Source organism: Acomys russatus, chromosome 6, assembly GCF_903995435.1.
Source record: "Acomys russatus chromosome 6, mAcoRus1.1, whole genome shotgun sequence".
Lineage (NCBI taxonomy): Eukaryota > Metazoa > Chordata > Mammalia > Rodentia > Muridae > Acomys > Acomys russatus.
In genome coordinates, this window is record NC_067142.1 from 53019716 (window position 1) to 53045452 (window position 25737).

The 25737-nt window shown below is 42.2% G+C and overlaps 2 protein-coding genes across 5 annotated transcripts in view; both read left to right on the top strand.

The window, feature by feature from the left end:
* The window catches only part of Abl2 (ABL proto-oncogene 2, non-receptor tyrosine kinase), an 85961-nt gene that overhangs the window by 26175 nt on the left and 34049 nt on the right, over positions 1 to 25737 (top strand). The gene's annotated exons all lie outside the window — the stretch shown is intronic.
* Positions 23623 to 24072, top strand: LOC127190562 (40S ribosomal protein S15a). Its single transcript, XM_051147634.1, has one exon. The coding sequence runs from the start codon at positions 23648 to 23650 to the stop codon at positions 24038 to 24040; it is 393 nt and encodes a 130-aa protein (XP_051003591.1). The 5' UTR covers positions 23623 to 23647; the 3' UTR covers positions 24041 to 24072.

The window sequence follows — 25737 nt, forward strand, 5'->3', positions numbered from 1 at the left end:
TTAAATGCAATCCCTCCCCCCCCCCCCAAAAAAAAACCCTGAGTTTCTCTGTGTAGTCTTGGCCAGATGCAATGTATTAATTATATTTGTCCCTGAATATCCAATTACCCCAAATGTATCTGCCTTTAAAACAACCAACATTTATTATCTTACAAATTCTCTGAGTGTCAGAAATATGAGAGCAACTTAGTGTGGCTGTTTTGGCTGTTAAACTGCCTGCTGTCTTCAGTCGTCTGAAGGTTTGTCTGGGACTACAGCATCTATTCTAAGGTGTCTCACACAAGTCTTCAGCATTGGGAAGCCTCAGGTTTGTTCCACAGACTTCTGGAGTGTCCTCACATTAATGGCAGCTTTCCCCAGAGATAATAGACTACCACACAGCCTTTTATGGGCTAGTTACTGAGACACACAGCTTTATTCCCATTGTACTCTGTGTGTTAGGAACAAGTTTCTAATTCTACCCAGCAAGGGAATTAACCTTCCCTTTTTGAAAGAAATATCAGAGAGTTTGGCTGAGGAGATGTAGTTCTGTGGTAGAGTGCTTGCTTGTCTGGTGTGTATGAGACCACAGGTTTAATGACCAGTACCGGGGGAAAGCACAAACAACCTTTTTTCTTTTTAGAGATAAAATCTTAAGCAGCCCAGTGTGGTTTCATACTTACTGAGTAGCCAAGATGACCTGGAACTTGAATTTTCTTTCTGCTTCTCAAGTGCTGGGGTGATAGGTGTATCCAACCATACTCTGCTAAGATAGTTCTTTAAAGAAAAGTCTAATTTAAAAAATTTGGCCTGGCGGGGCATGGTGGCACATGTCTTTAATTCCAGCACTTGGGAGCCAGAGGCAGGCAGATCACTGTGAGTTTGAAGCCAGCCTGGTCTACAAAGCGAGTCCAGGACAGCCAAGGCTACACAGAGAAACCCTGTCTCAAAAAACCAAAATAAATAAATAAATAAATAAATAAATAAATAAATAAATAAATAAATAAATATATGTGTGTGTGTGTGTGTGTGTGTGTACATAGAGGGGGGGGCAGGGAAGCACATTTTATAATCTGGTAGATTTGATGGAGCTAATGTTAATAATGTGGTATCTGTCATTATTCTAGACCAAATGGCTTTTTTTAAAAATCTCTATAATAACATGGAACATAGTGGAGCCATTTAGAGTAGCCCGTGACAGTCATTATATAAATAAGTCAAGAAGCGAGGCCACATGGCTATATGAGAGACAATAATATAGGAATTTTACTTTGGGAGATTGGTGATTTTAGGTGAGATTTGAAGGCAAGAGCTAAGTTAGGCCACAGGAAATGGGTGGAAGTGCTGTAGACAAAAGCAGCAGCACTTGGATGGTGAAAGGCGACATTCCTTTCCTCGGAGGAAAGCTTGGTTCTGCATGGTCAGCACATTGCTTATTTGTAAAAAAAACAGGAAGTAGTGGATTAGTTAGGGTTTTCTAGAGAATCAGAACCGATAGAATGAATATGTATATAAAGCAGATTTATTAGAGTGGCTTACAGGTTGAGGTCTAGCTACTCAAACAATGGCTGTCTTCCGATGGGAAGTCCAAGAATCCAGAAGTTGTTCAGTCCAGGAGGCTGGGTGTCTCAGCTGGTCTTCAGTATACATGGAATCCCAAAGAACTAGGTGCTAATGCCAGTGAAGGAGTGCCTCAGCAGCAGGTCCTGTGTGCCTGCCAGTGAGAGCTTCTTTCTTCCAAGTCCTTTATATTGGCTGCCACAGGAAGGTGTGTCCTAGAGTTAGGATGGGCCTTCCCACCTCAAAACAATCCAGTCGAGAGAAAACCAAAACCAAAACCCTCACAGGTGTGCTCAGCTGCTTGGGGATTTAGTTAAGTCGGGATGTAGTCAAGCTGACTGCCAAAGCTATCACAAGTAGGCATTTTTTTCTTTCCAATAAAATTGTTACCAATGCCTTGTTTTCGCTCATGGTCAGGGTGGTTGGTGCAGGCTTGCAGTCCCAGGGTTGAAGAGGTGGTAGAGTGAGGAGAATCTTTGTCAATTTGAGGCAACATAGGGAAACTTTGTCTCAGTAAAAACAAACACAATTGTTTTTCAGTTATTTCTTCTTATTCTGCACTAACAGAAATACTGCGATATGTAAACAAATAAATTCTATTCCCCTGAGTGAGTAGTTTTGTCAACTGTTGTTTTTGAAAAGTATCCTGCCTAATATTCATAATAAGGTTGTTGACTCTTAGATCAATGAGGTATTTTAACTTTCATAATAAATTCCTTTGTTTAAATTGTATTACTAGGAAAATATTAAAGTAAATTGACTTTACTTTCAAATTTTATTTTTATATAAAAGTCCTTTGGCATGGCGGTGGTGGTGCACCCCTTTAATCCTAGCACTCTGGAGGCAGAGACAGGTGGATCTCTGAGTCAAGGCCAGCCTGGTGTACAAGTGAGTTCTAGGACAGCTAAGGCTACATAGAGAACCCCCCCAAAAATCCTTTGAAGAGATTATATTAGAAATAGTGCTTTAGGAAAAACAAATAGGTTTCTGTTTTGTAAGAATTTCATTGTCCTCAAAATTATGACATTTACAAAGACCAGTGTGAATACTGCTTTCACTTTGTGAAAAAGGAGGGTTTTAGTAAGTGAATTTATTGTCAGTTTTATTAAATTAAAAACTGTTCCTCACCAGGCCACTAGGGGCTACTCCAATATCTAGGCAGAATACCCAGTTACCACTACAGCTTAAAGATGACCTTCCTTCTAGTGTAATTGACATTATCTCATTCATTTGGAAGAAAGTAGACTTTTAGGGATGGTTTGGCCTATTAATTTTGACAGCACTGTACGTCTTTTGTAAGAATTTGCTGCAATTTTATTTTGCACTTACTGGTCTGATGTATGTGAAGAGGTCAGAGCAGCCTGCAGGAGCATGTTCTCTCCGCCCACGCGGAGTCCAGTGCAGAGTGTGCTTGCATCCTCAGGCACGGCAGCAAGCCCCCTTGTTCACTGAGCCATCTTGCTGGACCTGCTTTGTCTTAAAATGTAAAAATTCGGGTTGGAGAGATGGCTCAGCCATTGAAAGCTAGGCTCACAACCAAAAATATAAAATATAAAATTTCATTGGCCACTTCTTCTGATGGTGCTACCTCAAACTGACTTCTTTGATCACTTGGGGAAAAGTTATAGTTTTCTTCTTTGGTACAGAACATGGTTTTTTTTTTTTTTTTTTTTCCCTCTCTGTGGAAAATCAGGAAAGCTGGTATTTGGTTAGAGTTATCATTTCTTTTTAACATTATATGTGTTCTTCTAAACACTGAGAAGACAATTTGTTTTTGGCTATAGAGACAGATAACTGGAAGGATGCTCATGTTACTTTCAGGAGTATTAACAGGTGGTGTGTGCTTGTGGTCTCAGCACTGAGACTCCAAGGGAGCCAGAAGCAGGAGGATCTTAAGTGGAGGCCTAGCTTGGGCTATGAGACCCTGGTACTAAAACAAACATGAACAACTAGCCAAAGGTTTTAACGGTTTGTTATTGTCTCCAAATCTTTCTAGTTACATAAGAAAATACAATGCAATGTGATTTATAGAAAAGTGTGATTTAAAGAAAAACATAAAGCAGAGCACAAGAGAGTGTTCTTGATCCTTTTCTGCCTCCCCACTTCTCCAGCATGTCTTGTAGTCCAAGTTGGCCTTGAATTTAGGAATAAGCTGAGGATGGCCTTGAACTGAGTTCCATACTTAATACAGCAAATTTTCAAGAATATGTGTGTGTGTGTGTGTGTGTGTGTGTGTGTGTGTGTCCGTCCGTCGTCCCCCCCCCCCCCATCTGCTTCCTGGTTTCTGCACCTTCCTACAGGGCACCAGGATTCATTCATGGAAGCCCCATTTCCTGTTTAATCCCAACCACTTCCTAAAGAACTCAACTGTAAACATCACAGATTGAATTTCTGACTTCATGATGGAGATTAAATTTAAAAACATGAACAACTGGAGTACACACTCAAGTCCCACCCAGATCCCAGTATGTTCCTTATAATTAACGCAGCCTGTTAGGCTCTGTAACTTCCCATTTGAAACAGACTTCATGTTTTTGATCCTCCCACCCAAAAGGAAAAGGTTACCAAACTTAACGTTTCAGAAAATATTTTGTTCAATCAAATTTTACTTATTAGACACCCCTTTCAAAAGACAAGCCTTGCTATGTTGCACAGGCTAGTCACTAAATATTGTGGCTTAAGCTGTCCTCTTGCCTCAGACCTCCTGGTACTTGGGACTACACCTAATTCAACCTTTCCTTTCTGCAGTCCTGAGAATTGAACTCAATCTTTACATATGCAGGCAGGTGTTCTACCACTAAGCTACACCTTAGCCTTTTAAAACGAGGATACCTTACTTTTAAAAGTATTTACTTACTTTACTTTATGTATATAGGTGCTCTATCTGCATGAAACCTGCAGGCCAGAAGAGGGCATCACATCTAACTGTAGATGGTTGTGAGCCACCGTGTGGCTGCTGGGAATTGAACTCAGGACCTCTGGAAAAGCAGACAGTGCTCTTAACCGCTGAACCATATCTCCATCCCCAAATATCCTACTTTTTAATGAGCCTTTAAAAATCAGAAATTGAGGGAATGGGCAACCAATGACTGGTTCAATTTGAGGCCCATGCCATGAGAGGACCCTGCCCTTGACACTGTTCATGATATTGTGCTGTACTTGCAGACAGGAGCCTAGCATAACCATCATCAGAGAGGCTCCACCCAGCAACTGATGGGAACAGGTGCAGAGACCATAGCCAAACATTAGACAGAATTTGGGAACTCCTGCAGAAGATGGGGAGGAAGGATTGTAAGAGCCAGAGGGGTCAAGGACTCCACAAAAACAAAAACAAAAAACAAATACCCTACAGAGTCAACTAACCTGGCCTCATAGGGGCTCGCAGAGACTGACCTGCCAACCAGGGAGCCTGCATGGCACTGACCTAGGCCCTCTTCACATGTGTAACAGTTTGTAGCTTGGTTTTCACGTGGAACTCCTAACAGCAGGATCAGGGGCTGTCTCTGACTCTGTTGCCTGCTTTTGGGGCCCTTCCCCTCCCTAATGTGCTGCCTCATCTAACCTCAGTGGAGAAGATGTGTCTAGTCTTACTGAAACTTGATATGCCAGGCCTGATTAATGTCCACGAGAGGCCTTGCCTTTTATGAAGAGAAAGGGAGGAGTGGATGGGGTAGGGGGAAAGCAGAGAAGGACTGGGAGGAAAGGAGAGAGGGGAAATTGCAGTTGGGATGTAAAGTTAATTAAAACATCTGAACTGAATGTAGATTAGTGGCAGTCTTCGACTAAAATTGGAACAACACAGATTAAATGATAAGAGAATATGTATATATAGAATACTTTTATACAGGGAGAATAAGATTGTTATACTATAGTTATTATCATATTAATGTAATTTTGAAGAAATGGGCAGGTATATAACATCTGAATTTGAATATAAGGCTTTAGGCAGTACTTTTGTTATGGCACAGCCTGTTGCTCCTTCTGGTACTCAGTAACTCCCCACACATACATGAGAGAAAGAAAGGAAAGAAAGAAGGAAGGAAGGAAGACAGACAGGAAGGAAGGAACAAAGAAAAGAACATTAAGTCCTAAGTCTCATTGTCCCATAGTCTTTTTTTCTTGAAGCTAGCAGAATCAGTACTTGCTTTTTAGATTATGATTTTATAATGTTCTTTTTCTTTTTTTTCCAAGACAGAGTTCCTCTGCGTAGCCTTGGCTGTCCTAGACTTGGTTTGTCCACCAGGCTGGCCTTGAACTCACAGAGATCCATCTGTCTTTGCCTCCTGAGTGCTGGAATTAAAAGCGGGTGCCACTGCTCCCAGCTCAAGATTTTACCTATCATCATTTGGGGTCTCCTTTTCTGTAGTGACTTCTGCCTTGTGCTTCATGTCAGTTGAGAGAAGCACTGTTCCCAAGAGAGCCGAGTGTCTGTAGAAACACATAAAGAGACGTGGACTCTACGTGTTTTCCTTTCTCAATTCCTTTCTCATCCCATCTTGTTAATTACCAGACCTGTAACTTTACAGTCTGCATAGACTGGCATATATACTGGGATATTCTTTGCTCTTTCCTTTGGCAGTGTAATTTCTAATAACAGTTCAGCTTTTTATAAGTGCTTGTTTTGCTTTGAGCCCTACTCCAAGTTTTGGGAAGGGAAGAAGAGATAAAAGATGGGTTTATGGTCAGTAGCTATTTATTTATCAGTGACCCAAGAGGATTGGGTTCCTGCAGATTTCTGGTAGCTGAGTGTGTAGAGACAGCAGCTCCTGCAGGGCTTGGGGTTTATGTCTTTTTTTTTTTTTTTTTTTTTTGGTTTTTCGAGACAGGTTTTCTCTGTGTAGCCTTAGCTGTCCTGGTCTCACTTTGTAGACCAGGCTGACCTGGAACTCACAGCGATCCGCCTGCCTCTGCCTCCCGAGTGCTGGGATTAAAGGCGTGCGCCACCACGCCTGGCTCCTTCTCTCATCTTTCCTCTGTTGATTGCTATTCCAGTGATATTCTGTATTTAAAAAAAAAAAGGATTCCCTGAGCAAAAACCCCAAAGGAAGGTGTTGTAGGAGCCCTAGTGTGCTAGCGTTAGAAGTGGAGGACAGCCACGTGGGACTGAGGGCGCAGGGCCACAGTGCCAGAGGCGAGCTGATGAAGGAAGGGTACTCAGCGTGGCCCAGTGCCACAGCTCTGTGCCCTTGTCATCAGGCTTTATAACCAGCAGACATGTTTAAGCTCTGTGGATGAGCTAATGAATGTAACTTCCTAGTGACGGTGTAGGTGCTAGTTAGAGAGTAAGGGGAACATTTTAGATTCTTCCTGTGCTTTTGAGATTTGTTGAGGATAGTATTAAAACACCTCAGAGTAAGAAATAGTAATGTTTTTGTCACTAGTGCTGTCCGTCTTTGAACTGTTTGATTTCCCCCTCGATAAGGAGCTACCTGGGGCCTTGTACTGGAGACAGCGAGCTGCATCCCCATTACATGTCCTGTACCTTGACAGTGAAGGATGAACTAGAGAATTCACTTCATTCAGGCGTTGTTATTAATGTTAAAATTTTAAATTTTATTTAGTTTTGAAAAGTTAACACATTACTAATTGAAGATTGCAGAAATATTCATTTAATCTCCCTGTCACTTCTTCCTTTTCCCTAAGAGGCAGGTTAAATGGAACATGACTCTCTGCCCCCGTTCTGAATCCCCCAGACAGAGTCTCTCTGTGTAGCCTTGGCTGTCCTCGACTCGCTTTGTAGACCAGGCTGGCCTCGAACTCACAGAGTGATCCTCCTGCCTCTGTCTCCGAGTGCTGGGATTAAAGGCGTGCGCCACCACGCCTGACCTTGGAGTCAGACATTTTAAGTTTATTTACTCAGCACTTGTTAAGCATCTATCAGAACCATATTGATGCTGGGATTAAGTAATGATGTTTTCACAGCTCCTGTCTTGGTGGCAATTGCATTGTGGTCTGGAGACAGATGGCAGAAGAATTGTTCTTTTGTGTATTTTGTGGATGGAGGCTGAAGAAGTTAGGGGATTTTTCCAGGGCTCAGAATTCATTGATCTGATTGTCAGCACTCCTTTACCAAAATAGAATAATTTCTCTAGTTTTGTACCTGGATTGTAATCTCAAATCAGGACAGCCCCCCCTCCCCCACACAGACACACACACTCTCACACACACACACTGAGGGACTGAACCCAGGTCTTTGTACATGATTGCACTGATTATAACCCAAGCCTGAGATTGAAATGTGATCAGGAATGATCCGGATTAAAATTATTTTTTTCTTCAAGATTCTTTAAAAAAAAAAAAAAAAGCATGCGTGTCTGTATGTGTCTGTGTGTGTCTGTGTGTAGCTTAGAAGACAAATTGGGGAATTGATTCTCTTCTTCTGCTCTGTGGGTTCTAGGATTTGAAGGCAGGCCATCAGACTTGGCAGCAGGCGCCTTTACCTGCTGAGCCCATTTGTCAGCCCATCTTCTTGAGGATTCCGAGGGTGATGAGGCTTTGGGAGCGTTGATCTAGCTTGACCTTCTTGTGAATACGCATACCACACCAAAGGCTTAAATATGACCATTTTCTTTATTTTTAATTAATTAATTTTTACACACGCATTTATATTATTACACATATATACAATAAACTACATACAGCAAGAAGAATGACAAAACAATCAGGAATTATATAAATGTTACATTGATAGTGTTTTGGCTATTCGTATTTGGCAACCTTGATGAAAGCATCCTTTCTCTCTTGGTGAGTCTAAAATTCTGAATGTAAATCAGTATCTATCATATCAGAAAATGTGTCCATTTTCTTTAAACTCCCTTTTAGGCTGGTGGAAGACAGACCGTGTGGGAATGTTACAGTCTTTCAGCAGTGTGCTTGGGCAGGCAGCTGTGTGGTTAGAACACTTCTGTCAAATGCATGTGTATTCTTTGTGGTGGCAGTTTGCATCATTACAAGTTGCAAAGATAGTTAGGTATTGTGTTGTCTACTTGATACGTGACTTCCCTGCCCCCATTCCCTCGTGAGACAAAACCATGCTTTTTAATTGTATTTTTTTACTTTTTGTTGTTGTGGTAGAGAGAAGACTTTGAAGAGTCCTGTAAATTTGAAAAAAGAATAAGGAGATTGTTAAATATGATGTGAACCAACATCATCTTTAATGTTTGCTGAAATATAAAAGTAGTATTCCTAAGTTTCAGATAATTTTTATTTATATTAAATTTGTTAAATTCTATATAAAATTAAAAATTTTTCTTTTAAAATATAGTTATTTCAAAGTATGGTAAAATGTATGTGATATACAAGTTGCCACCTTATCAGATGTTTTAGTAGGCTCTGGTTTATCTTAGGTATTGCTATATCCCCTGAAACAATGCCCCACCCTGGAAGTGATCCTTAAGCTCCCTTTGCTCTGGTCCCTTGTCTCCCACCTGCTCCTAGTCTGAAACCTTGCAGCTCTCTCCTGGAGTAGTCCTGTGATGGAGCAAGAGGGGAGAGAGAGGGTAGACTGAGATGCTGCTCCCGTGTAGTGCCTGCTGTAGTAGAAGCATCGAGCGCAGCAGCCCACACTTTCCTCCCTCCAGCCTTCCTGACAGCTCCTCCAAGGTGAGTGTGTGGTGGGTCAGCTTTCATGGACTCAAGCTGAGAGAGAGAGAAGGGAGGGAGGGAAGGAGAGAAAGAGAGAGAGACAGAGAGAGAGAGAGACAGAGTTGATGCAAGTGTAAGAATGCATGTGGAGCCAGAGTTTGAGGGTGGTGTGGGGTCTTTCTCCCTGTTTATCTACCTTATTTGAGTCAAGTTTTCTCACTGAACTCTGTGGTTGAGCTAGCCTGACTGGCTGGCGCGCCCCAGGCATCCTTCTGCCTTCGCTTCTCAGGTGCAGGAGCTGCAGGGTGGGCTGCTGCACTGCCTGCCTTTCACGTGTACTTGAGGTTCTCACTCAGGTCCTCATGCTTACACATCAAGCATCTGACCAGTTGAGCTCTCCTGGCTCTAAGAGTTCTTGCAAGAGGCCTTTGCTTTTGTCTGTACTAGTAGATACACTGTTTCTTATTTATATTTTGGTTTATGTTTTGTGACAGCATCTCATATAGTCCAGGCTGACCTCCAGCTTGCTACCTAGTTGATGCTGCCCATGAATTCCTGATTCTTCTGCCTCCATTTCTAAAGTAGTGCTGGGGTTAGGGGGCAGGAGAGGTGGCTCAGAGGTTAAAAGCACTGGCTGTTCTTCCCAAGGTCCTGAGTTCAATTCCCAGCAACCACATGGTGGCTCACAACCATCTATAATGAGATCTGATGCCCTCTTCTGTTGTGCAGGTGTACATGTGAACACAACATTGTATACATAATAAATAAATCTTTAAAGTGCTGGGATTATAGGCATGGGCTACCACATCTAGTTTAACTAGTAGACATTCTTGCTCTATGGTCCCCAAAACATATGGTTATGTCTTTATTTTATAATGGCTGATTCTCCTATTAGTATGTGAGATACTTTTAAATTTTTTTTTATTTTGTGTTTTTGTATGTACACACACATATGTGCAAGAGCCCGTGGAGGTCAGAAGAGGGTGCTGAGTCCCCTGTAGCTGGAGTTTGAGGCAGCTGTGAGCTGTCTTGTGGGTGCTCAGAACTGTACCTTGCTCCTCTGCAGGAGCAGTAAGTGCTTATAACCACTGAGCCTTTTCTCCAGCCTCCTGACATTATTTTTAAAAAGTTTTAAACTATATTCATTGTGTATGTGTGTGTGTGTATGTGTACACGCACCAAGAAGGCACAGTGCATGAATGAAGGTTAGAGGGTAACTTATGGGAGTTGGGTCTCTCCATACATACACCATGTGGGCCCCAGAGGTCAAACTCAGGTTAAAGAGCTTGGCTACAAGTGTCTTTACCTGCTGGACCATCTTTCTGGCTCCGGTATATGAGGTTCTTGAGCAATGAAGACCACGGCTCATTGTTACCTTAGTCTCGCCTGGCTCTACCCCACCGTATATTTGTTTCATGTGAATGTATGTGTGTGTTTGCACGTCACAGAGGGTGTGTGGAGGTCAGAGCAGCTTGAGCCCGTTGGTTCTCTTGTTCTACCATGTGGGTCCTGAGGTTGAGTCTTGGTGGCAGGTTGTTTTACTCACTGAGCCATATTGAGAAACAAGTGCTTTGCATTAATAAAATAAATAAATAAAAATAAAAATAAATCCTGTTTCTAGTATTTATAATTTGTGGTGTTATTCCTGGGTATTAAAGTTTATTCCATTGGCTCTTTTCTGTTGTGCTACAGACTAAGCTGAGCGTTGACACACTAGGCAGTGCTTTACCTCAGAGCTAGCCGTTCCTCGCCCTTTCAAGGTGAAAATTGCTTAGATACCTGATTTGTGAAATAATCAGTTATAAATAATCCCAATGAGTAGTTATTGTAACAGTCATAATTAGTGTAATGTGGTTGCTTATTACAGGACTGGGATTTGAGATAGGAAGCTTAGAATTACAGCCTTCACCTTCATGTGGAGGAGTTATCTGTGCACTCTAAATAATTGTACTGAATTATGTAAGCCAGACCCTTCTAGATAAGTATAGCTGAGTTCTGAACATTTTAAACTGGTGACTCACTGAATTATACTCCTGCTTAGATGTAAGTGTGTAAGTGCAGTTGTTTTCCCAATTTCCCCTCTCTCATTAATATAGCTTTTCTTTTGTGTCCTAACGTCAGTTGGTGCAGTGTTTTCCTTAGAATTAATGACTTGATAAGTTGTTACCACAGAAAGTGTTTTAAAGATGTTCTTCCTTTTGAAAGTGATAAATCTTAAATAATTTTGCCATACAGTTTTATGTTTCCTATGTGTTTTCCAAATTGTGAGAGCGATTTTGTAAAACAGTAGTCAAATAACTTATAAGTATATTAAAAATGTCTTGGTTTCTTTTTTTACCCCTTTTGGCTTGAACATTTTTTTATAGTAAGTCAAGGATTTAACCTAATGGTAGAGTGTTAGCTGAACATTGTATGGACCCTAGGTTTGAGTGGAGGGGAAGGAAGAAAGTTTAATATGCAAATAATTGGTTGGAAATTCAAATGTATTTATTTAGCTAAACATGTTAAATTAACAAATTAGAATTAACCTGGATGCAGTAGCACTCACTTTTAATCCTGGGGCTCAGGAGGCAAGGGCACACAGATCTCTGAGTTCAAGTCGGCCTGGTCTATAAAGCCAGTTTCAGGACAGTCAGGACTACACAGAGAAGCTCTGTCAAACAAACAAAACAGAAACCAAACAACCAAACCCCCAAAGCCTGATTCCTCTTTTGCTTGGTTCTTTAGGCCAACTCTTCCATGCCAGTGTTTTGCATATGGAAGATTGGCTTAAATTTTTTTTTAATCTTTTGTTTATTTGGTTAATTTTTTTTTTTTTCCCCTCCTCTTTGTGTAGCCTTGGAACTGGCTCTGTAGATCAGGCTGGCCTTAAACTCCTGGGGATTCATTTGCCTCTGCCTTGGGATTAAAGGCTTATACCACTATACCAGCTGATTGGCTTTTTTAGATTCAGTTTTTAAAGTTTTAAAAAACTGTTGTAAAGTATATATACAGTTTTTTTCATCTTACTAATTTTATGTGTGCAATTTTCTTAGTTTTATGACTGTGAAGAGACACTATGACCATAGCAACTCTTCTTCTTCTTTTTTTTTTTTTTTAAAGACAGGGCTTTCCTGTGTAGTCCTGGCTGTCCTTGAACTCACAAAGGTCCGCCTGCCTTTGGCTCCTTTTGGCTGAGATTAAAGGCTTGAGCTGACATGCCCCATTTTTTGTTTGTTTATTTGTTTTGGCTTTTGAGACAGGTTTCTCTGTAACAGAGCCCTGGCTATCCTGGACTCACTTTGTAGACCAGACTGGCCTTGAACTCACAGAGATCCACCTGCCTCTGCCTCCCAGAGTGCTGGGATTACAGGCATGTGGCACAGTTCCTGGCATTGCTGCTGTTTTAAGACAACTTCTTATGTATTCCAGACTAGCCTTGAACTTCTGATCCTGTTTCTTACCTCCCAGGTACAGGAATTACAAGCATAAACCACCATATCTAGTCTCCCTTTCTTTATCTTGTCTTGAAGAGTAAGTTAATTATATAACAGCACAGAAATGTTATATGCTTATCAATAAAAGCCCTTTCAAATCTTTTGAGTACTAATTCTTGTTTTATTTGAATCTTTACAGTCTTTTTTAAAATAAAAGACTTTTTAAGTACATTTGTGTTGAAATATCACACAATTTATAAATGTGTATTTTAGGGCTCTAAAAGTCATAATCTGTTCAGAAATTTACTCTTTGTACAATTTACATCCAAAAGTCTTGCTAGCAACAAGAGTAATATATAAAATAACATAATAAATGCTTGGTATTTGTAAGAAGTTTTAGAGAATTGGGATTCTGTACTCTTAACATTCTGAGGTAGAGGCAAAGAACAGCACAACCTGGTCTGCAGTCCTGCTTGTGATGCTTAAAGGCATTAGGTGTGGGTACTTAGTGAGACTTTAAGGCAAAGGAATCAAGGATGATTTTAAATTTCAAACCTAAGTGAATAGTTCTCATAAAGGAGGGGGCAGTCAAAGTAGGATATAAGATTAACAGCTAAGGGCTGGAGAGATGGCTCAGCAGTTTAGAGCACTGCCTGTTCTTCCAATGGTCCTGAGTTCAATTCCCAGCAAGCACAAGGTGGCTCATGAGCATCTGTAGTGGGATTTGATGCCTTCTGTCATACATGCAAATAGAACACTCATAGAAATAAATATTTTTTTTAAAGTTTTAAAAAAGATTTAACAGCTAAAATGAGTGTATGCCTTGATGCAGTTGTAATGTCAGTGAGATTTTTGACACGTTGGAACTTGAACCTTTTGTTCTGAAATTTGTATATTATTCTGTATGTAATATCTCTACAGATACATTAGTAAGTATATTTGTTGGGAGCAAGTACATGCAGAACATACTGTACTTGTAATGAGTAGACTCCCTGAGTCACGGGTCCATAATACGGACCCTGAATGAGAAAGCGGCTTTACTGCAGGGTACCTGTATCTACTCAGGAATACCATTTTTAGTAGCTATTTTCCCCTTGGTTACTGATGACTGAGAAGACTGTGACCAGTTCTTATAAAATGCATGACTCAAAAGCCACTGTTTAACTGCTAGCATACTCTGTTAATATATAACCTTCCTCACTTTGTTACGGGGAAAGGCCTCCATTTAAAAAAAAAAAAAAGATTTAATATATTTATTTGAGTGCTCTGTTTTCATGCATACCAGAAGAGGTAATCATATTTGATTACAGAAGTACAGAAGGTTGTGAGCCACCATGTGGTTACTGGGAATTGAACTCAGGACCTCTGGAAGAGCAGTCAGTGCTCTTAACTGCTGAGCCATCTCTTCAGCCCAAGGCATTTAAAAAATCCCAGCCCATTTTAAAAATCAGAACCTCAAAAAATGGCTTAGAAGCCAGCAAGATGGCTAAGCAGGTATTTGCCACCAAGCTTAACAACCTGTATTCATTCCCCAGGATCCACATGGTTGAAAAAGAGAGCTGACTCTTGCAAGTCATCCTTTAACCTACACTTGGAAACACACACGCGCGCGCGCAGCGCGCGCGCGCAAAAAACTTAAAAGTTCCTTCCCATACTTTTGATTTTCTCTATACTACCTGCCTGAGATTTGCAAAGAAGTGACCAGTAGCTGCCCACCCTACTCCCAGGAATTAAATGGATTAACGGTTAAATGAAGTCAAGCAGTTGCTGTTAAGTCCCACATTTCTTTACTGAGTGTTTATTGGGATCTCTGTGCAGATAGTGGAAAATGGTAGCAATACCTGACTACCATTGTGATTTCTTCAGTCCTAGAGTAGGGTACTTTTTACAGTCTCTCCCAGAATGCTTGTAGTTGGGTCTTCAGGACTATTCTTGGAGCTTGACTTGTGCCATTTTGGCAGAAGCCTCAGGGTTGGGTTAGATCTCAGTGCGTCTTTGAAATAATCAGGATGTTTTGTATAGCAACCGGGCTTGTAACCAAGGCTCAGGGCTCTACCAGTAATGTTTATTTGTGTGGTTATAGTGGTTTTTGCTTTGTTTAGTGATTTTCTTTAAACGGTTTTATTTATTTGTGGGAGGTGTATGTGAGTGCGCATGTGTTCCATGGTGTAAGTGTGGAGGTCAGAGGACAACTGTAGACTAGGCTTTCCACGTTTGTATGGGTTCCAGTGATTGAACTCAGGGCACCAGACAAGGCAAGAACGTTACTTTTTCATTTTCTTTTTTGAGACAGGACGTTATATAGCTCAGGCTGGCCTCAAACTTGCTATATAACCAAGGATGACTTTGAAGTTGAATTTAATGTGTTTCTCCTGCCTTTACCTCCACCATACTCAGCTCACAGTATTTGTATTCTTTGCTTGCTCACCAGAAATAGGGACTTTTTCTCCAACACATATGGGAACGTGGATCAGTTAGCAGAGTGCTCACCTCAAGTGTGCCTCGGGCCCAGCACAACATAAATGAGGTGTGGTGGGCATGGCTGTAATCCCAGCACTGAGGAGGCTTACAAGTTCCGGGTTGCCCTCATCTACACGGTAAATTCAGGCTGGCCTACCATATATCAAACCCTGATTTTTAAAAAATGTTTTTTTCTGTTGATTCATTCCCTCCTAAGGTCTGTGCATCAGAAGCAGAATTTTGTTCCTAAATAAACTAAACTACTTGAATTTCCTTAAGCTAGGTGTGACAGCTATTCTTGGTTGTCAACTTGATTCCATCTGGAATTAACTAAAACCCAAGTGATGGGTATACCAAAGAGGGAATATTTTTGTTTGTTTTTCCAAGCTAGGGTTTCTTTGTGTAGCCTTGGCTGTCCTGGACTCCCTTTGTAGACCGGGCTGGCCCTGAACTCACAGCGATCCACATATGGGTGCTGGTTATTAAACTTCTTCCTCTGGAAGAGCAGCCAATGCTCTTAACTGCTGAGCTCTTTCTCTAGTCCCTATGGCTTTCCTTTTCCTTTGTTGTTGTTTTATTTTTCAGAGACAAGATTTCTCTGTGTAGCCTTGGCTGTCCTAGACTAGCTTTGTAGACCAGGCTGGTCTTGAACTTAGAGAGATCCACCTGCTTCTGCCTCCCAGGTGCTGGGATTTAAGGTGTGCAGTGCACTACCATGCCCAACGGCTTCTTCCATTTTCTTGTTTGTCTGTTTTATGTTGCCCTGGCTGGTCTGGAATGTGATGCCTAGAGCAGGGGCCTCTAACTCATAGGTACACCAGTCTCTGCTGCCATTAAAGGCGTGTACCATCATTTCAGGTCCTTCTATCATCTTTTAATTGTAATCTTTCTGTTTGAAAATATTAATTTTCAGTATTTGGTTTTATGTGTGTTTTAATTATTTTGTACAGATAATTTCCAGCTATATTATTTTGGATATTAATTCTTCAATTCGTTTTAGTGGGTTAAAGGTGTTTGTTTATTAGTATAGACTAGATTTGGCCATTCCTGTTTTTTTTTTTTTTTTTTTTTTTTTTTTTTTTTTTTTTCTCTTGGGATTGTTTTTTGAACAGGATCTTGTCATGTTGTCTATTCAGGATGGTCTTGAATCCACGGTCCTCGTGCCTCAGACTCCTCGGTGCTAGGATTGCAGATGTTTGCCACCATGCCTGGCTCTTGAGAACTATTACAATAATTAATAAGGAGCACCTGTGACAGTGAACATCAGCGTTGGATTGTTTTGTTTTGTTCTTGAGACAGGGTTTCTCTTTGTGGAAAGCATACTACTGGGGGTGTAGTACCAACTTGCTGTAAGTAGGATGTGAACATGCAGTGCACTATTGAGAGGCGGTGACCGTGTCAGTGACATGATGCATCTGTGATCATTAGTTACAGGGATGACTGATCACCACTCAGTCAAAACTTTAGTCCAGAGCAGATTAACTTCTCAAAAACAATTAAATTGAAAAAAATAATGCCAATACAAATTATTTAACTTCCTACTGCCCATTTAATTCGTGGCTATTCTCAGATTTGACACTTGGAGGTTTGCAGTTTTTTAGAGAAAGGTATTTACTATTTGGTGTATTGACTGTTTGGACTATTGATTATTACTATTGCTATCAGATTTCTTCTGTAGAGGTGGGTGGTAGTAAGATGATGTTCCTAACAAGGACTGTTCCAGATTACTTCTTGAAGTATGTTTGATTTCCCCTTGTTCTTCTGATAATTCTCAGGTCTTACTACTGCTGTTTTGTGCTTTTCTTAGTGGTGTGGTATACCAAGGGTTTCGAGAAAGACAGACTGGCTAAAAACATTGCTCACCATAGCCAGCCTATGGGGCAGCCTAGGCATCTGTCAGCCACATGTGGGTAAAGAAAACGTGGCATATACGCACAAGTTGTATACTACAGTGCTGGTTTGAATGAGGATGGCTATTTTAGCCTCATTCCCTGTGGCACTAATGGGAGGTGGGGCCTTGTTGGAGTAGGTGGGGCTTTGTTGGAGGAAGCTTGTGTCTATAGGTAGGAAGGGAGGAAGGAAGGAAGGAAGGTAGGTAGTCAGTCAGTCAGCCAGTCAGTCAGTCAGTCAGTTCAGGCTATTTATGCATATCCCGTTGGTGTTAGATAAGACCAGAAGCTGAGAGGACAGTCAGCAGACCATCAAAAACTCAGAGGATGGCCGCTGGTGGTGGTGTACACCTTTAATCCCAGCACTTGGGAGGTGGAGACAGGTGGATCTCTGTAAGTTGGAGGTCAGCCTGGTCTACAGAGTGAGTTCAGAGACAGCCAAAGCTACACAGAGGAACCATGCCTCCAAAACAAAACAAAAAAGATGGTGAATTGTTACAGTATTTTGTATCGTTTGGCCTACAAAGCAAATAACTGACACAGGGAGACCGAAACGTACTTTAAAGTGGCCAGTACTTCGCTGGGCAGAGTCTGAACTGATTCTAATCTACTTGTAAACTAAACAAACTACTCTAAACCTTACAACATACATTTATTCGAAGCACTTGCCACTATGACCCCTGGGCCGGTCCTCGTCAAGTCCCCACCGTCCTCCTCCAACGTCACCCCCCCCCTTCCCCGTCAAACTTTTTCTTCTCCTCCAGGAAGCCCCGCCGCCCACTTCCTGTCCTTCTGCCCAGCTGCTTGGCTAAACAGCGCTTTATTGACGGTTGATACATTCACTCAGCATTCCTCCACAATGAATTAATAGAATCTAAACTGAAGTCATGGAATCGGGGCCATAGAAAATTAATTTGAACTGTGTCTTATTTAGGGTTTATTGCTATGAAGAGACACCATGGAAAACATTTAATTGGTTTAGTCAGTTATTATCATAGTGGGAAGCATGGCGGTATGCATTCAGATATGGAGGGAGTACGTCACTGTGGGGCAGGCTCTGAGGTCTCATGTGTGCTCAAGCTAGGCCTAGTGTGGTATCATTTCTGCTGCCTGAGGATCCAGATGTAGAACTCTCGGCTTCCCAGCACCATGTCTGGCTGCATGCTGCCATGCTTCATTTACTTTACTTAAGTCAGCAGTTCCCAACCTTCTTAATGCTGCAACCCTTTAGTACAGAGCCTCGTGTTGTGGTGACCCCCATCTATAAAATTGTTTTTGTTGCTACATTATAACTATAATTTTTCTATTGTAAGTAAGTGTAAATATCTGATACGCAGGATATCTGGTATGTGACCCCTGTGAAAGGGGTGTTCAACTCTCCAAAGAACACTTCTAACAACCACTTTTAGATGGTTGTTTGAAACCTTACCTGCTAGTGCGTGGGACGCACCTGTGCACAGATCACATCTTTCTAGTTTACTCATGTATCTCATGTATGTAACAAAAGTAGATACTTAATAAGTATTTTAATAATCAGTAGACTAAAATTTTTGATAGGTCCGCATTTTTGGCACATCACTATGTGATGGTTAATATTATCAACTTGATGCCTAGAAAAGGCAAGCTTCTGGCATACCTCTGAGGGACGTCTGCGTTAAAGTTAGATTCTGTGAATGCCTGTAAGAGATTGTATTTGTAGTTGATGTGAGATCAATCTTTTTTAATTTGTTGGGGATTTGTACATGAGTAATGTAGTTACACCATTACTACCTCCTTCCTGAAAGGAGCTCTTTCATGTTCCTCCACTCCCTCTCAAATTCATAACCTCCTCCTCTTAGTTGTTATTATTACATAGATACACACATATATATGTGCATATACCCCACTAAGTCCATTTAGTGTTGCTCTTATGCACATGTGTTTAGAGCTGACTGCTTGAGACTGGGTAGCCTTGAAGGGATTCCTCCTTGGAGAAAACAGATTCTCCTCTTCTCAGCATCCACTGGTCACCTATAGTTTTTTGTTTGTTTGTTTGTTTTGCTTTGTTTTGTTTTTACCTAGGGGTGGGCTTTGTGAGATTTCCACTATTCAAGTTAGCATGTCAGTTAGTATTGTCAGGAGACCCCTGGGTGGAGAAAGTATGCTGAGTTCCAGTAAAGATACTTTCATGCATTGTTCTCTATTCCATAATTATGGATGTGATGGGAGGGACCAGCTCCCTGAGCTCCTGTCACTGTGGTTTTCCTTATGATGGACTGAGCACGGAACTGTGAGCCAGAACAAGCCCTTTCTCCCTTAACTTATATATGTTAGGGTATTTTTAAAATATCTTTTAAAAATGTATATTAATGCTCTATCTGCATGTGCACCCACATGCCAGAAGAAGGTATCAGATCTAACTATACATGAGAGTGAGCCACCATGTGGTTGCTGGGAATTGAACTCAGGACCTTTGGAGAGCAGCCAATGCTCTTAACCTCTGAGGCATCTCTCCAGCCCCCATATCATGGTATTTTATCACAACAACAGGAAAAGAAACTAAGACACTGGATTGACTTGGTTTTTATATCTGTGGAGACATGTGCATTCTATGTACAAAAGCTGTGTGTGTGTGTGTGTGTGTGTGTGTGTGTGTGTGTGTGTGTGTGTGTGTGTGTGAGAGAGAGAGACAGACAGACAGACAGACAGACAGAGACAGAGGGACAGAGAGAGACAGAGACAGAGAGAGAAAGCAGGCACAGTTGTTGCATGCTTCCATAGTTTCAGTGAAACAGCTGACTGCTTAGGTTACAAAGGATTGCATTATAGATCTTTAGGAATGATGTAGTTTTATTGTGAGTCCCCCCCAAGGAATGTCAGCTCCAAGCTTGCATTGAAGTCACTGTACCAGGTGCTAGCTGTGTGGACTTGGGAATTCCGTGGGGGAAGGAGGATTGGCACATTCCTGTCATCCCTTAGATAGTTCATTGCCCTTGCCCTGACCACAAGGCAGTGATGTACTTCTGCTAAGATGAAAAGAACTTGGAATGCTGAATTCCACGTATTTCTTGTGTTTAGAAAGGCCCTTACTAAACCTTTACTGCAATTATGAGCAGAAGCTATTTATGTAAAAAAAAAGTTTGAAACTCCAGGTTAGGTTGTACATTTTTGTCTGTAGATATTATAAAATTTGTGTTTTGTGATGTGCTGGTTACAGTATTTTGAGTTTTCGTGGAACTGGCATGAAAACCATTCAACAACTGTAACATTTAAAAAAATTTGGTGTAGAAGCCTGTGTATAATTCTATGAATTTATTTGCTTATTTAGTTTTTTGAGAAAGGTCTCATTATATAGCCTTTTCTAGCTTTAAACTCTCAAATCTCCTGCATCAGACTTCCCAGTACTAGGATTTCAGGAATGCACTACAATACCTGGCAAGTTCTATGAGTTTTAACATTTGCAAGTTCATGTCGTCCCACAAGTAATACAATCATTCTGACCCAACAAGATGTCATTGTTAAAATTTTGGGGAATTGGAATCTCCTTTGAGCCAGTCATCATGTAATAATCCTTTGTAATCACATTTCCTGTCTGTAACCCCTGGCAACCATTGGTTATTCGTGTGTGTGTGTGTGTGTGTGTGTGTGTGTGTGTGTGTGTGTGTGTGTGTGTTTCAAGCTTTATTGGCAGTGAGACAGGCTGGAGCAGCTTCTCCATCAGGAATGGGCTGGCACTGACACAGCATTGACCCTTAGGCTAATTGCAGGGAGCATGAGTTCAGGACAGACCTCCAAGCACATGACTCTGGGACTGGATTATTTATGAATAAATGCCTAGGCCATAGCCTTTGGCTTGTTCCTGACCAACCCAAACATCCCTTTCCCCTTTACTCTATTCTATGTGGGCCACGTGGTCGATCACTTCTTAGTTTTCATGCACCCGTCTTCCTCAGAGTCCTCCTCCTCCCCCCACCCACAGGAACTTCCACATCCTATTTCCTGCCTCAGCTAATAGGCCATCAGCTTTTTATTGACAGGCGATGCTTCCATACAGCACACAATAGATTCTCTCTATATTTCCCCTGTTAGTTCAATAAAAGGCTCTTAAAATAATAAACTATATGTGATAGAACAGTTATGAAACATTTATGCAGTTGTGAAAGGCTGTCATGCAAGAGTATTACATTCACAACGTCCAGTTCATTTGTATTTGGCAACTTAGGAGGAAGTATTCTACTATTTATCCTATCCTAATACGTTCATAGTTCTTTGCCCAAATCACTTTCTATTATAGCTTGCATTTACCAACCTAAAAATCTTCTAAAAACATTTTTCTTAAATCCTAAAAAACTTACGCTTAATTGTGAGACTATAACTATCTAGTCTTCAACCCCATCAGCAACTTGAGAAAGAATAAATATTACCTGAGTTTGCAGGAAGTCCAGAGCAAGCAGCTTCCAAAATTATAGAAATGATAGAGACAGCTGGCTACCTGGACAGTAGCCCAAGTTTTCTCTGCAGTGTTGAGGTGTTATCTTTGGCCTTTGCGCCTAGTACATGACAGACTTTTCTGTGAAGCAGGAATTATGAAGCACTACCTACCTTGTCTTGGCAAAACTCAGCAATTGACTTCTATGTTCTGCTTGTCCACAGTGTTGTTTTTAAACAAAATCCCAAATTTTCAATTTTCCAATAAAGACTTAGGAGCTAGATATTGGTGTGAAAGCTTCCTAGCTTAGAGAAGCTGACCGTCCTACTCAGTCAATGTTCCAGACAGAAAAAGGCTCTTTTTCCATGCTGTTTTAAAAAGCCTTTTGACAGAATGTCCCTCCTTTCTACTTTCTTTGTGTCTCTTTATCTGTCCTATGGACATCCTCTCACTCTGTTTTTTTCCTATGTTTACTTCTTGTCATCTGGTTGCTGTTCTGCTTCTTGACCTAGGGTCAACTTTATTTAATCTTATTTACAGAAAGCTCTTGGATTAAAGGTTTATACTAAGGCTGAGCCACATCACAACTAGAAAAAAGTTTTCTCAGTATACAATTTCAGAGTTCACAGTGTGAACAAATATCATGCAACAAGGACTGGACCTTTCACATGCTCCAGTAATTCACAGATGATATAAATTTGTGGGGTGAGCCAACTCAAAACCCTGGATCTGGGCCTGTATGGTAGCTGAGTTGGCCAGTCCATTAGCTCCCTTATCTGCACCACCAGGGTAAGCTCTCCCGCACTGTTCTAGCTAAGCCACCCAATGCTGCCATCGACAGGCTCTCCTGCTTTCTTGCCTTTAAGGCCCGCTCACTTGGCACCCATGCCTCCAGAGCCAGCTCCACTGTGCTGCCGGTCAAGGTGCAGGCCCCACTCTCCCTAGTGCTGTAGCTGGTGAGGAGCTGGGCCAGCTCTCATGCTCTCATACCCTTTGGGCTGGCTCACCTGTGCATTTACCGTCAGGGCCAGCTCCACTGTGTTGCCCTGACAGTGGGGGACAGGGATAGCTCTCCTGCTTTCATGACCTCAGGGCCAGCTATTCCAGGTATCAATGGTGGTGGTGGGGGGGAGGGGCAGTTGGGCATCACTTATGCCACCTCATGGGGGCCAGCACTCCATGCTTTTGTGCTTGGGGCCAGTTCATCCATGCTCCTGCCACCAGGCAAATTGTACTGTGCTTTTTGGGTGAGACACAGAGCTTGCACTCCGAGTGCTGCTTAAAGGTTGGGGCTGAGGCCAATTCTACACAGCCCCTAGATGTCCATGTAGTCCCTGGCAGCTGCCCACTCCCCATGGTCTAATGCCATATTATCCCATAGTAGTAATATGAGCCAGAGCATCAACATGGACCCTTGCTGCTACATAGCCACTGACCCAGACATGGCCCTCAGAGGCAGCATGGGCTGAGACTTCATCATGGCTTCAGGTGGTGGGGCCACCTACTCACTATAGGCTATTTGTCTCTTCCCTTGAATCTCTAGTTGAATCTCTAGTTCCATCTCCCTTCACAAGGCTCAAACTGTTCCACCTCACTTTCTCTTCCATCTGTCCACTTGCACATTGTAGTGGGTCCTGCTGCTGGCAGGCTACGGCAGGCCTCTGGGTGACCACTTCTGTTCGTGATGCAAAGTGTGGCAGCAAGTGAGCCTCTCTGTGTCTATTGCCTGCCCAAGCTGGCAGCAGGCAGGCTCTGTGTCTGTGACTTATTTTAGTTTGGGTTGTGTGCATTTGAGTGCAGGTGCCTGAGGAGGTGTCAGATCCCCTGGAGCTGGAGTTACAAGTGCTTGTGAGCCACTTAACATGGTGCTGGGAACTGAAACTCTGTCCTCTGCAAGAGAAGTTCATGCTCTTAACCTGTGAGCCAGGTCTTCAGTGTCTATTGATGACTTTATAACCCATTACATTCTAGGCATTGATTTGAAAGTTTGAGACCACCCTGGAGCTGTACTAGAAATGTGTTACTGAAACCTTTTCGTCCTGCTCTAGGCCACGAGTTGGAAATGCAAAGTGAGATGTGGTAATACTCATTTTCTGCTAGGTCCCCAGATGGTTATGCTGTGCATTGAAATCAGGGAACCTACCCTACAGAATCCTTCTCATTGGTGAAGAAGATTGTAATAGTTTGGTGCCAACCAGTATTAACCAGAATATCCTTTTTGGACCATCTGTTGATCTTGAACATTTTTATAAACTATATTAGAACACTAGTTCAGCTTTCAAATTACAAGTTATAAAAATCTACTTAAGAGGGATAAAGAGCTCTTTCCGCCATCTTTCCGCGCCGTCACCATGGTGCGCATGAACGTCCTGGCAGATGCTCTCAAGAGCATCAATAACGCCGAGAAGAGAGGCAAACGGCAGGTGCTCATCAGGCCGTGCTCCAAAGTCATCGTCCGCTTCCTGACTGTGATGATGAAGCATGGCTACATCGGTGAATTTGAGATTATTGATGACCACAGAGCTGGGAAAATTGTTGTGAACCTCACAGGCAGGCTGAACAAGTGTGGCGTGATCAGCCCTAGATTTGATGTGCAACTTAAGGACCTAGAAAAATGGCAGAACAATCTGCTCCCGTCCCGTCAGTTTGGCTTCATTGTACTGACAACCTCAGCCGGCATCATGGACCATGAAGAAGCAAGACGAAAACACACAGGAGGGAAAATCCTGGGATTCTTTTTCTAGAGATGTAACACATAAATAAAAAGCCTCCGCGGACAAAAAAAAAAAAAAGAGGGATAAAAAGAAATGTAAGAATGCATCCCCCTCGTAAAAAGCTGTTGTGTGAATCTTCATTTGCACTGGCTTCAAAGTGTGAGTGATTGGGTCTGAGTGCTACTCAGTTACACCTTTTGCCAAAGCCCTGCCTCCTGCAGGAGTACAGCAGAGATTAAATCAGAGAGCAGTTGGCCCTCCAGAGTATGCTAGAGACTCTCTGGAGATAGTTTTGATTTCACATCTGAGAAAGGGAGCTATTGGCCTTCATTGGGTAGAGGGCAGGGTTGCTAAATATTGTAATGGAAAGGACAGTGATGCGAACTTGATGAAGGTCATAAAGATACGGTAAGTGGTAAAACTTGGACTCAGGAGGCTCTCTCCAGGGGTCTTCATTAAAGTGACATCATCTTTAAACCCTGCGTGGCAATCCCTGATGCACCCGCCGTGATGCCCAGGGAAGACAGGGTGACCTGGAAGTCCAACTACTTCCTTAAGATCATTGAACTTTTCGATGATTACCCAAAATGTTTTATTGTGGGAGCAGACAATGTGGGCTCCAAACAGATGCAGCAGATCTGCATGTCCCTGTGAGGGAAGGCGGTGGTGCTTATGGGCAAGGACACCATGATGCGCAAGGCCAATCAGGGGCCACCTGGAAAACAACCCCGCTCTGGGGAAGCTGCTGCCTCACATCTGGGGGATTGCGGGCTTTGTTTCACCAAGGAGGACCTCACTGAGATTAGGGACATGCTGCTGGCCAATAAGGTGCCCATGGCTGCCTGTGCTGGCACCACTGTCCCCTGTGAGGTCACTGTGCCAGCCCAGTGATCCTCTAGTCTTTGCTCCCAGGGCTGAGATTTCAAGTGATGAGGGCATGGTGAGATCATCTAAGGTCGAAGGACCACTTTTTATCTGTTTTACATAATAAAAAAACAGGAAAAGCAAGGTTTGCCCACTCAGTGAAGATTTATTGAAAACACATACCCCTCTCCTCCAGCCCCACAGATCACACATACACACATACACACATACACACACACCATCCACATTGCACAACACACACACGCACACACACACACAACACACAGTGGTAGAACCAAAATTTTTAAGCGGGTGGGGTGAACACCCATTCTCCCTCAGAACTGGCTGGTTTGGGCTAGGGGAGATTATTAAATTAATGCAAACAAAGAAAGGGAAGCTGGTTGGTTCCCACCACAGGAACACCAACATCCCCATGTCCGCGGAACAGTTCTTTGGAGACAATCAAGAGACTTGAGTGGAAAGCACAGGAATCTACCTTGAGCAGTGGTTCCCGACCTGTGCATCGTGACTCCCATGGGGTCGCATATCAGAGATTTACAGTATGATTCCTAACAGTAACTAAATTACAGTTATGAAGTAGCGTTGAAAATAATTCTATGGTTGGGGGTCCCCACAGCATGAAGGGCTGTGTGAAAGGCTCACAGTGTAGGAAGATGAGAGCCACTGCTTTAGACGAAACATTTGGAACAGGCAGTCCACAGAACAGAAAGCGTATTAGTGGGAGCTTTGAGCTACAGTAGAGGAGCATGGAGTGGGTGCTGATGTCTACACAAGGCTCCTTATTTGGAGAGGGTTTTTTTCTTTTCTTTTCTTTTTTTTAAGTCTTAAGATAAGACTGTGTT

Coding starts and splice junctions, on each gene's coding strand:
- LOC127190562 (XM_051147634.1), top strand. CDS start 23,648: ATGGTGCGCATGAACGTCCTGGCAGATGCTCTCAAGAGCATCAATAAC.